This window comes from Lagenorhynchus albirostris, chromosome 7 (assembly GCF_949774975.1).
Source record: "Lagenorhynchus albirostris chromosome 7, mLagAlb1.1, whole genome shotgun sequence".
Lineage (NCBI taxonomy): Eukaryota > Metazoa > Chordata > Mammalia > Artiodactyla > Delphinidae > Lagenorhynchus > Lagenorhynchus albirostris.
Genome location: NC_083101.1, coordinates 22,967,138 through 22,979,692, shown reverse-complemented (window position 1 = coordinate 22,979,692; position 12,555 = coordinate 22,967,138). Strand labels below are relative to the sequence as shown.

The 12,555-nt window shown below is 41.1% G+C and overlaps 1 protein-coding gene across 1 annotated transcript in view; it reads right to left on the bottom strand.

Moving 5' to 3' along the window:
* SVEP1 (sushi, von Willebrand factor type A, EGF and pentraxin domain containing 1) overlaps positions 1 to 12,161 on the bottom strand; it is a 185,492-nt gene extending 173,331 nt beyond the window's left edge. The window contains exon 1 of the mRNA XM_060154645.1: positions 11,499 to 12,161. Within this exon, the coding sequence (XP_060010628.1) occupies positions 11,499 to 12,035 (537 nt within the window). The 5' untranslated portion in view covers positions 12,036 to 12,161. The remainder of the gene's footprint in view (positions 1 to 11,498) is intronic.
* Positions 12,162 to 12,555: the final 394 nt, after the last annotated feature.

The following is a 12,555-nucleotide window of genomic DNA, read 5'->3' as shown; positions in this document are numbered from 1 at the left end:
GCATCCCTCCTCCAGGTGCGACAAGCCAAAGGAAGGCCACGTTCCCTAGCCTCTCAGCAAGGTGATGGAGTCAGTTGTTTCCACCATCTACAGCCTCAACGCTCTACTCTGTGTCACACTGTGGCCAGCCATCAGGGCTCCTCTCCTGAGTGAATACCCACAGGGAGCTTGCCAAGTGGTGAAACAACCACTGTCATCTGTGTGCAGATTTTTATGTGAGTTTGGATCCTGAAGACGCAAGGTGACACTAGGAGGGAGGAAAGGGACAGCTGGAGGGCATAACAGGATCTGTAGGGTCGGTGCTTTCAACCCAGGACAATTCTCCAGTCCTGATGGACTCCGTACAACAGCATTTGGCATTCGGGAAAAAAAAAAAAAAGATTGGAATTGTTTCACTTCGATTTCCTGATGATCAGCTAAAGCATTATTTTATTTCTTCAAGCAGAGCTGTTTCGTGGGATAGTATACAAAGTTCGCATGACAATTTAGATAAAAGCTGAGATTCAAAAGGATTTTATACTTGAGACCGACCACTTCAGGCTATGCCTCCAGATGCCCCAAAGGCATGTCTTCAATCATCTGTACCCAGGTGAGCAATGATATTTCACTTCCTAGTAAGTAATACGTGTTTGTTATAAATAGTTTTTCAAAAGCAGAAGAAATGGATTTATTTAAACAGGTAAATATACTGCCTATAGATAACTACTGTTAATATTTTGACATTTTTCTTCTCAGTTGTTTTCCTGAGTGCATAATTTTATGAAATTGGACTTTTATACATACAGTTTTATACAGTGATGGTAAACACACAGAGAGTTTTGGCTCATTTCATATGATATTTGGCCAATCTACGATGTCATTAAATAATCTTTAAAGACATGATTTTACTGAATATATTTCACTGTGGATGTGTTTTTATTCTGTTAACCTTGGAAGTTGGTTGTTGCTGCCTCTAGTTTCTGGGTGGAGTGTCAGCCATCAGAGTTACCCTCTGGTCCCCTGACACCCCCATTCTCACCCTGCCCCTGGGGAGGAAGGCTTCCTCATCTCCTCCCTCTCCCCTTTTCTTTGGCCTTGGGCTGCCAGTCTGTAGTTTACAGAGGTAGGCTCCATGTGCCCAGCACTGCCTGTTCCAGGGGATGCAAGTCAATCTAATTTAGAGATTCAGTATTAGGTTGCTGTGCACCTAAGCCTGCATTAAGCAGGAGATGCGGGCATGCTTGATTCTCCACCTGACTTCTCTGTTGTATTATAATTCAACTGATTTAGAACTCAGGAGAGGTGAAGAAAGGTGTCATTTATTAAGCCCTCCCAAACCATAGCCAAATTGTTTCTAAAGTCCTATTCCAAGGAATGCTGGGATGAACATCCTTTTACAGGAATCTCTGTGTGTTTCTTGAATTATTTCTTATGAGACGCTCCTTGGTGGGTAATTTAGTTTTACGATTTATACTTTTAAGACTGCAAACATACTGACAATTTACCACATTGCTCTGGAAACATGCTACCAATTTTAAATACACAGATGTATTGTGAATGCTCTTCATTACGAGAAAGGAGGCTGTTAAGAGGAAGACCTTGAAGATAGAAGAAAGAAGGAGAAATATTCAGTAGAAGGTATTCCTGGGCTGAGGGAAGAGACCATTACTCTAATAAAGGTGAGGAAGTATGGTTAAATAGAGATGCATACAAGTTTAGCGGTGGAACTAGTGGAAATTTGAGAGAGTTCATATCTGAGAAAATTAGAAGTGTATGTATTTTAACCATATACACATATATACATTTTAAATATCACCTTTGAAATTTTATAAAACTCTACTTTACATTAGCAACCAGTATATCCTATAACTAGGTGCAGTAGGATGGGCATTAAACGACGACGGCTACCAGGAGCGTTTCAGAGGGAATTACGAAAAGAGTGCATCGAACTCACGTACCTCAAAATATATTTTATACACTCTAGCGATAACTTACAACTGGAAAAATATCCAACTTGGACTCTACTTAGTAAATGACTAAGTAAATTTACTAAGCAAACTAATTTTACTCTGTCAATGATTCAATCTTGTAATAAGCCCTGCTAAGAACTTAAAAATATTTTTCTCTATTACTCTTGTAGGAAGTTTTGCCCTTAATTTTGAATGACATCTATTCACACAAAACAAGGTAGCCATCACTATTTCAACATATGTAGCAACTAGACTCAGCTCCTCAAGTTTATAGCTTTCGGGTTCACTGCAACTAGGAAAGAAAGAATGCTCTGAATTTGAAACATTGTTATTGCTTGACACTTTACACAAATAAAACGCAACTGGTTGAATGACCTAATGACAAAGGCAGACAGCAAAGAAGATGAATATTTAAAAAATCTTTTCATCAAGATTGATAAGAAAATGCACCTACTAATGCACTGCGTATTTCAGTTCCTTCTCACTATCATTCATTTCAAATGAAGTGCTGTAACAACATTCATGGGCTACAACATCTCCCAGAATGTTTCCTATCCACAATTGGCCTCCAAACCAAAGCAGGTTACTGTATGTAAGCAGATTCTATGCCAGAAATACATTCTTCATATGGCCGGGGGAGATTTAGAGAATAGTGTTAAAAACCTACGGGAAAGGCAGAGATAGTACAGAACAGGAAATTCCTTTTAATGTAGAAGTCTCTTAACCTGACAGCTTCCTCTGAAAAGCCAAAGAAGAACCATGTCTTCCTGAGAAAGGTTCATTTGGATTTACTAACTGACAACAAAATATTGATTATATTTTGTGGGATGCATTTTTCCCCCCATCTCTCTCAGTATAATCTTTTATTTGGGAGTGAATGCCATATTATTTAGAAGCTTCTAGGAAACTAACATAGGAAGTTTCTGTTGCCAAAATTTAAATAGATTGCTCAGGAACTTTGATAGTTTTTCTAAAACAAAAAGCATGATCAGGCACAAGGACAAAGGTATTTTTTAGTTAGGCAAGGCCTGACTCTTCCATCTTGAGCTGGGCCATCTGAGGAAGAAACGAAATGGGATTTCCAGATATTTCTCTGGTTAGACATACACTCTTCTTGACACACTGGTTTGGTAAAGGCCACTCATCACTTCCTCAGTATCCACACTCTCCTTCCTCTTCAGTAACAAAACTCTGGAAAGCTAAGGACGGGATTGAGACCAAGTCCCCCTCGGTGAGATCTACGTGGAAGTATTGTGTGAATTGCTACAGAGTCTTCTTAAGTAGCAATATGACTGTCTTTATCCTTTCTTGCCTCCTGGAATGAGCCCCTGATGGTAGGAGCTCCAACAGCTATCTTGGACCATGAGGTGACCTGAAGATGATAGAACAGAGGTCTGAAAGAGAGGACTCTGGGTCCCTGAAGACATCAGACAGCTGCCATATTAGCTCTGACTTTTCTACTCAAGACTTAATTTGAGAGAGACACAACTGTTTATCATGTTTAAGCTAGTGGTACTTTAGATTTTTCTACTACATCCAGCTAAATTTAATCTCAGCTAATATTGGGTTAAAAAGGAAGCTCAGAGGACAAACTAGAAGGGATTATACCATCTCAGGCTCTGCCAGTGATTGGTCCCTGTTAGAGTGTGGAACACAATCAAGGATCACAAAATGGAATTCTAAGTGCCAGGTGGGGATGCTGAGGAGAGAAATCACACCCAGAATTGTTACACACCCCAATCTGTCAAGAGTAAGCCCCACATGGACATATACACACTACCAAATGGTAAAATAGATAGCTAGTGGGAAGCAGCCGCATAGCACAGGGAGATCAGCTCGGTCTGTCTAGACCACCTAGAGGGGTGGGATAGGGAGGGTGGGAGGGAGACGCAAGAGGGAGGGGATATGGGGATGTATGTATATGTAGAGCTGGTTCACTTTGTTGTAGGGTAGAAACTGGCGCACCACTGTAAAGCAATTACACTCCAATGAAGATGTTAAAAAAAAAAAAGAGTAAGCCCCAAACTCAGATTTTTAAAAAATGCTATCTCCTGATTTTAAAATGCTTGCCAAAATTAAAACATACATTAAATATACATGTGTATTTTAAAATACACACACACACACACACACACACACACACACACACACATATATGCACCTGCACACACACAAATAGGCCATATATATATCACACACATTAAGGGCCAATTGAAAAACACCCATAGAATGACTATGGCCTTAAAGCCATGGTTTTTGTCTTCTGGGTTAAATTGGCATTATATCTTACGTAACACTTTAGAAGCTCTGGAGATGGGATTTCCTTCTTCTCCCTGGCTTTTGATACAACTCAACAAATGGAGGTAATACGTAAGATGTGGGTGGGGTGAGGGGTGGTGGGGAGGAGAAAGACCAGATGACAAAACGGACACTGGATTGACTCTACCTTCGGCATTCATTCAGCCCTGTGAGTACCATTTAGTTACCTAACCTCTCCTAGTATCCAGGCCTTTTCTGTAAAACTGATTCTGTAAAATCATAACATGAAAGCGCTTCATAAACTACAGATCACTTTACAAATTAAAGGTGTATCTGGTCAAGAATGAATACATTTAATAATTCTACTTCATGGTCACTGTTAAGAGAAATCCTCTCTAGCACATTGTACCAAGAGGACACTGGGGAAGGCTTTCCTATCCTCTGACCACAGAAGTGAAGTAGGACAGAGCAGTCTGCCCTTCCTCTGTGTTTAAGCATTCAGTCTTTGACCAAGTACCCTCATCATGCATTCCAACCAAACACCATATAATACTGGCAGCCAACAGTGATAAGTGTCTTTAACAGTAGCATACTGCACCCTCTTAATACATATCACAGTGTCCTGTATGCTGGGCATAACAAAACTAATAAATAAAATATACAGACACCAGACTAAGAAGAAATTAGAATTCAATATTTGACAATTATCTGCTCTCTCTCCAAATAAATTTCAGTACCATCTTTGCCTGGGAAACATACGAGAGGTCTGGATCTATTTTATGCACTGAGGATTCATTCATTCCTTCATTCCTCATTCACACTTCTAAAGTACAGATGGGATTACAAAAGAAGTTCCTACAGAAGACCAAGGCAACAGGAGAATTGTTTTAAAGCTTAAGAAGCACAAAAGAGAGAACACTTCCAGAGCTGTATTTAGCAAGATCATCTTTCCAGCATCAAAAAAGAACTTAGCTCCTTCAACAGTGACTAATTCTTGACATCTAAATCATGCTCTGAGTTTGGAACAGCTGAATCCACTGCGGATTGTATGACTCCCCTCTACCTCTTCCAATAGGGAAGGAGAACCCAAACTTTGCTTATTCCTTCAGCATCTGGGCCATCAGAAAGACTGCTTCATAGGCTATTATTGGTTCATTGTATAGAAATAAAATAGCCTTAATTTTATTCATCAGGGTTTTAATCTGGTGGCATCTCACACAACTCCAGGTTTTATCAGAACACTTAAAAGGTAAAGGTGTGAACGTGTAGCAGCGTGGACACATAATGACGATGCCCTTCCCTGGAAGCTAGGAAGAGTCTCCGCCTGTCTATTCCCAGTCTTCGGGCCACACCTAAAGCTCAGATTTTTGGCAAGGCAGCACGTTCCCCACCATCAGATCATATTTCTGGAACTCTGGAACAATAAAGAAAGCAGCAGTTTTTTCCAACGGAAGCTCCATGCTATGTTTGTGTAAGAGCTATTTAGCAAAAGTGAAGTGGGATGAGGGGCTCTGATTTTATTATGATGTGAAATGCTTAGGAGTTGAAGAGTTTTGCATTCATAGAGGGGCCAGTCCAAAATATGCACGTTAGGAAAGGCGATTTATAAATACATGTCAGGGAGAAAAACCAAAAGAAAGGTCACTGTGAAACAGTCATCTCTTGGAAAGGAAACGCTGAAGAGCTTTTCGTTTGTTTTGTCAAAGGCTTTCATGTAATTAAGTTCAAGGTGCTAAATCTTTCCCCCAATCCATTGATTGTGTGTCTCTGGAGGGAACTGTACTAACTACAGATTTCACTGCTTTTGCCCTATACTCTTTGATGACAGTCGGGGATGGTGCCCCAAAAGAAAACATCTACATTGAAGTTCATCCATTCAAATAAAGTGTGTCTGTGCATACACTCCCCCCATCAAGTGGTACAATTCTGACACCCTATAAAAAATGAAGCAATACTGTTACCCTTTTTGTTTAGTCAATCATATGTGCTGAGTAGATAACAGCAAATTTCATGTTGGTAAAGGAAATTCTCTATCTTGAAATTTTACATAAGAGGAGAAGATGTCTGAATTGGGAGGGGTAGCCATGTACTTGCAAGTGTGTATCTATGTGTTTGCATATTTGTCTGCCTGTGTTTGTGGCTGCGGACAGCTGTGAGGTCATTCAGTGTCAAATGGAAAAGGTTTGAAAAACTCATTTTTCTGGGGAAAATAATGAATAACCTAAAAATGTCCCCATGATTTTCAATTTCACGTAAAGGCCAGATCACAATCAGTTCCAATATTACCATTCTATGCACACATGGGAATCTGATGAACTGTTTCATCTCCCTGAAGAAATGTCTAAATTTCCAAACAGAACCACACAGTTTATCATTTTCAAACTAATCCTGTGATAAAACAGGCTTGCTTGATCTCTTTGCCAAAATTCACATTCAAACTTCTACTAATACCATTTCTAAACACCAGTCATCTTCTACCAATTTTCTCCATAAATATCATATTCTAATTATACCTAAGCATACTCATCAGAGGCTTGGCAATGTTACAATAAAGACATGTAGGTTTCCAGGTTAGACAGGAACTGAGTCCAGCTGACCCTCTGCTGTACCTTCTCGTAACCCAACCAAAATGAGAAAAGGAAAATAAAGTCAAGGGAAAGTTCAGTTAAAACAAACTTTTGAGAAATTTCTGCTTGTTAGATTACAAACGGATCCAGACTGAAGAAAGGCACTGGGACCCCTATTGGCAATTCCACTTTCCAAGACAGGATGTAGTATTTGGAAGGAGAAAGCTGAAGACAGAGCAGGTCTTGAGGAAAGCAGTTCATACTCAACTCATTACCCATTGAACTGATTTGGATCAACAGTACTGAGAGGCCCTGGGCAGACCTGGCCAAGCCAAACAGAGGAGCTGGTCTATGGCAAGTTTTTCCCTGATGCAGAGGGGTTCTTCCCTGATGGAGTGGGCAGTGACACGAGGAATAAGGCCAGCCTTTGGGACCTCATGAGAACTCGGAGTGGAGGCCAACAGAGGACTGAGTCTACAAAGCTGAACCCTGCCTGGCGTAACTACTTCAATCAAGAGAGGACATCTTTAGGGAGTTCTTTTGTGTCTTAAAGGCAAAAGCCTTTCAAACTTCATAGGAAAGGGGAAAAAAAGCACAAATTAAAAGTAGATTCAACAGATTGATAAAATGGCAGATGCTAGCATCATAAACAAAATTCAAAGGCAAGTGAAACACAGAGAAAAAATACTTGCCGCAGACTTGGCAGCAGGAGGGTTAATATCATTAAGATTTAAACTGCATTTACAAATCACTAAGAAAAAGAAGCACCCTCAAATGAAAGATGGATAATAATCCCAAAATATTTTAAGAGGTATTCAAAAAAAGAGCTATATATGGCCAACAGTACATGAAAAAAGTGTTCAGCCTCACTAATGAGGAAAAACAATATAAAATGGGATTCTAGGGACTTCCCTGGTGGCACAGTGGTTAAGAATCCTCCTGCCAATGCAGGGGACACAGGTTCGATCCTGGTCTAGGAAGATCCCACATGCTGCAGAGCAACTAAGCCCCTGCGCCACAACTACTGAGCCTGCACTCTAGAGCCCACGAGCCACAACTACTGAGTCCGTGTGACACAACTACTGAAGCCTGCATGCCTAGAGCCCATGCTCTGCAACAAGAAGCCCGCGCACAGCAATGAAGAGTAGCCCCTGCTCACCGCAACTACAGAAAAGCTCACACGCAGCAACGAAGACCCAACGCAGCAAAAAAATAAATAAATAAAATAAAATAAAATAAAAGGGATGCTACTCTTCACATATAAATTAGGGGTGTCATGTTCAAATGATACTAACCTGTGTTGGCTGTGCCCTATATACGGACGCAGGCACTACATGTAGGAGTGCAATTTGGTACCCACTTTCTACAGAGCCATTTGGCACACGTATCAAAGGCCTTAAAAAAATAGGCATCCTCTTTGAAGGAATAATACCTACCACTACAGAAATTTGTATTAGGGAAATTATTAGAAATATGATAGTATTGTTTGTAACAGCCTAAATATACAATAATAGGTAATTACATGATAAAAATAAAAGCACATCCTGTAATGGAATACTGTGTGACCATGAAAAATGACAAAGTAGAAGTGTGTTTCTTATTATGAAAAGAAGACTGCAAAATATGATGGAAAAGTCAAGTTAAAAAAGAGAACATACAATGCAATTCTTTTTTTGAGTAAACATTATTTATGCATGATATATGTACACATATGAAAGCACACCTACTACCTTGACAACTGCGAAAAGAAGGATATGTACCAAAATGTTACAGTGTATTTACAGAAATTTTTTCTGATTATTTTATCTTCTACAATAAACACTATCAGTAAAATAAAATGTATTCTTAAAAAACGAATCAAAGAGACTTGGACAAGAATTCAGATACAGAAGTCATGTTTAAAAAAACCAACGTCTACATCAAGAATAATTGTCTAACAGCTCATACTACTCAATAACAAAAAAACAAACAACCCAATCGAAAAATGGGAATAAGACCTAAATACATGGACTATTACTCAGCCATAAAAAAGAATGAAATAATGCCATTTGCAGCAACATGGATGGACCTAGAGATTATCATGCTAAGCGAAGTAAGTCAGAAAGAGAAAGACAAATACCGTGTGACATCACTTATATGTGGAATCTAAAATACAACACAAATGAACATATCTATGAAACAGAAACAGTCTCACAGACATAGAGAACAGACTGCGGTTGCCAAGGGGGAGGGGGAGTGGGGAAGGGAAGGATTGGGAGTTTGCAATTAGCAAATGCAAACTAGTATATACAGGATGGATAAACAACAAGGTCCTACTGTATAGCACAGGGAACTATATTCAATATCTTGTGATAAACCATAATGCAAAAAATATGAAAAAGGATATATATGTATAACTAAGTCACTTTGCTGTACAGCAGAAATTAACACAACACTGTAAATTGACTATACTTCAATAAAATTTTAAAAATTTTTAAAAAGTAAAAGAGGAATAATTGTTTGAAATTTAATTTGAAAAGATGCTATTCATGATAGCAGTATTGAATAGAATACATGTAGGTCTAAATTTGAAAAATATATGCAGGACTTAATTACTAGAAATCTATGACTTTACTGAAGGATACAAAAAGAACTGGTTATAAATGGACATACCATATTTTTGACTTGGAAGGACTATTATTATAAAATGTAGATAATCCCCAATTTAATTCTATATTTTCTATATTGAAATCAAAATCCTGGCTGGTTTCATTTCGAATATGTGAAAGTGAATTAAAAATTCATATTAAGTAATAAATATATAAAAACTGATTTAAAGAGAAAAGGTAAGAAAAAGGAGAATTTGCACTACCAGATATTTAAATATATTGTAAGGTTATAATAATTAAATCACTTTTTGAAAGCTTAAAAATAATAGATAGATAATAGGATAGACTATCCTATCATCCAGGATAATAAAAAATTCATAGAAAGCCAGGAGGAGATCAAATACCCATAAGCTTTTAGTGTATGATAAAAGTGGCATTCAATTAAATTGGAAAAGGATGAATGGCTAGTAAACAAATGATGCTGGGACGATTGGTTAACTATTTATTAAAAAATAAAGTTAGACATCTTTGTCATACCGTACACTAAAACAAGCTCCTGACAGATTAAGCTGTTAGATGGGAAAATATTTCTCTGATTTGGGAAATGAGAAAGCCATTCTAAGAACATAAGCAAATGTAGGATCTTAAAGACAAAGTTTGATGGATTTGGCTATATACAAATTTAAATCATCCATCTAACAACACTGTGATAAAGAAAAGTAAAAGGCAGTGAACTGGAGAAACATTTGCAGCATGTATAAAAAAGAGTTACCAGTCTTACTATGTAAAGAGCTTTTACAAATCATTAAAATAAACTAACAAACACGTAGCATAATTGCAAAATGGGCAAAAATTATGACCAGGTAATTATCAAAGGAAAAATACAAATGCCCAGTAAATGTATCAGAAAATGTTCATTCCCCAGTGAAACTAAAACAACAGAATTTGCTAAAATGATACCTCTATTCACCTACCAAATTGGCAAAGACATTAAAAATATGAGCACATGTTATTGGTGACCATGTGGCAAACTTACTGCTGTGATAACTCTGCTGGTGGGAATGTTAATCTATACAAGCCTCCAAGGGAGAACTGGAAATATGTATCAAGTAGTTTACAAATGTCCGTATCTTTAATTCAGCAACTTTACAGAAATTCTTCCTACAGAAGTAATCAAAGGGGTCCATAAATATTTGTGTTTACCATGACAATAAAAACCTAAGTGTCCAACAACTGGTGACAGGTAAAATAGATCATAGTATATGCACCCATTAGACTAGTATGCAACTTAGGTAGGTATATAATAACTATATTATATTATATATATAATGATGTAGATCATTTCATGATATAACAAATGAAAAATGTAGACTACAAAAGAGCAAGACACCAGTTTGGTTTAAAGTATGTGCAGATGTGCATACTGGGCAAATGTTCAACAACATGTAAACAGTGGCTTTATAAGGGTGATGGGATTAGAGGCTTCGTTCCCCCACCCCCTTTTCCTCCTCTGATTTCATTCATTTCACAAAAATTGGCTTGCTATCATGTGTCTGACATTTCTATATGCTCCAAATTTTCTTCAACTGAATATGTGTCACGTTGTAATTAGAAAAAGTTAAATTTTGGAAAAGTAAAAGTCCAGCATCTTAAACTGACTTCCTCTACCAGGTGCTAAAAATCTTGTAAAAGACTCAGAGCAACGAAATTCATATTGAAAGCATAAAATCACGTACCAGAGAATTGGCGAAATGTTCAGGCCACTTCACCTCTTACCTTCAGAGACACTTCATAAAACATACTCACCTGTTCCAGTTTGGCCACGGTTTGTCCCTACGAGCGTGGATTGTGAAGGGCATCTCAAGGACCTCTTCCTAAGAGGGTCCTCAAAGACCACTTAATAAGGAGCCTGACATCTTCCTAAGCCTTTAAAATCCATCATCCCAAGGGACCCCACCCACCAACAATAGAAGGGTAGGTATGATTCTGACTTTGGGGATGGGGACGCTTGACTCAGGGTGCTGTGGCTTGCCCTAGGCTGAGCCCGGCTTCGAGCCGGAGAGGCAGCGGTGGGCGGGCAGGGCCGGGGCGCGGGCTGGGGCCGGGGCCGGGGCCGGGAGGGGCGGGCACCTTACCGCGGCTTGCTGGAAGGCGCCCTTGGTGTAGGTGCCGCCACCGCGGTAGGTGATGGCCGGGATCTCGCGGCTGAGCAGCGCGCACTTGTGCTGGTGCGCGCGGCGGGAGGAGATGTAATCGACGCGCGGCACCACGTTGTTCTTGGACGAGAAGGTCACGATGGCCACGCGCGTGGCCGTGGGCACCACGGGGAAGTCGGACAGCAGCTTACGGACGAACTTGAGCTCGCTGAGGAAGTTGGCTTGGCCCACGCTGGACGACTCGTCCACCAGGAAGACGAGCTCCAGGCGCTCGCTGAGCTCCCGCAGCCGCCGCACGCGTCGCCGGAAAGCCTGGCCCAGCCGCTCCACTTTGCTCTCCTCCGCCGCCGCGTCCTCGCCGGGCGCGGGCGGAGCGGGCAGCCGCCCCGGGGTCTCGGGCGCGGCCTCGGGGAAGAGGCGGAAGCTGAAATTGCGCGACAGGGACAGCTGCTGAAAGGTCGCCCAGCCCGAAACGAGCGCCAGACCCCAGCAACAAAAGGCCAGGCGCGCCCACATTGCGCTGGAGACGGAGCGGCCGCCCGGGGCGCAGGCGTCGGCCCGGCGCGGAGAGATGCTCTGCCGCCCGGCTCGCTGAGGGGCGTGCGCGGCGCGGGGCTCGGGGCACGGGACGGCGGCCGCGAGCCTCAGCGCCCTCTCATCTGACACTGGGGACACAGTCCAACCTCCTCCGGCTGCCCGGGGACAAGGGATGGAACGGCGCGCGCTCGCTACCCCTCTCGCTCTCGTCTTTTCTCTCCCCTCTCTCCTCCTCCTCGCTCCCCCTGAAGCCTATAAAATGTTTGAAGGAAAGGGGGCAGTCAAGAAAAATCTCCCGCTTCCCTCCTTCTCTCCCTCCTATCTCTGTCTCTCCCTCTCCCCTCTCCTTCCTCTATCTCTGCCTCTATCTCTCTCCTCCCCCCTCTCATTCTCCTCCCGAGTTCAAGCCAAAGACTCTCGGAGATTCCATGACACCAGAACCCCGCGTCTGTCAGGCTGTCAACATTCCCGCAGCAAGCGCACTAGCGCCGAAGCCCTG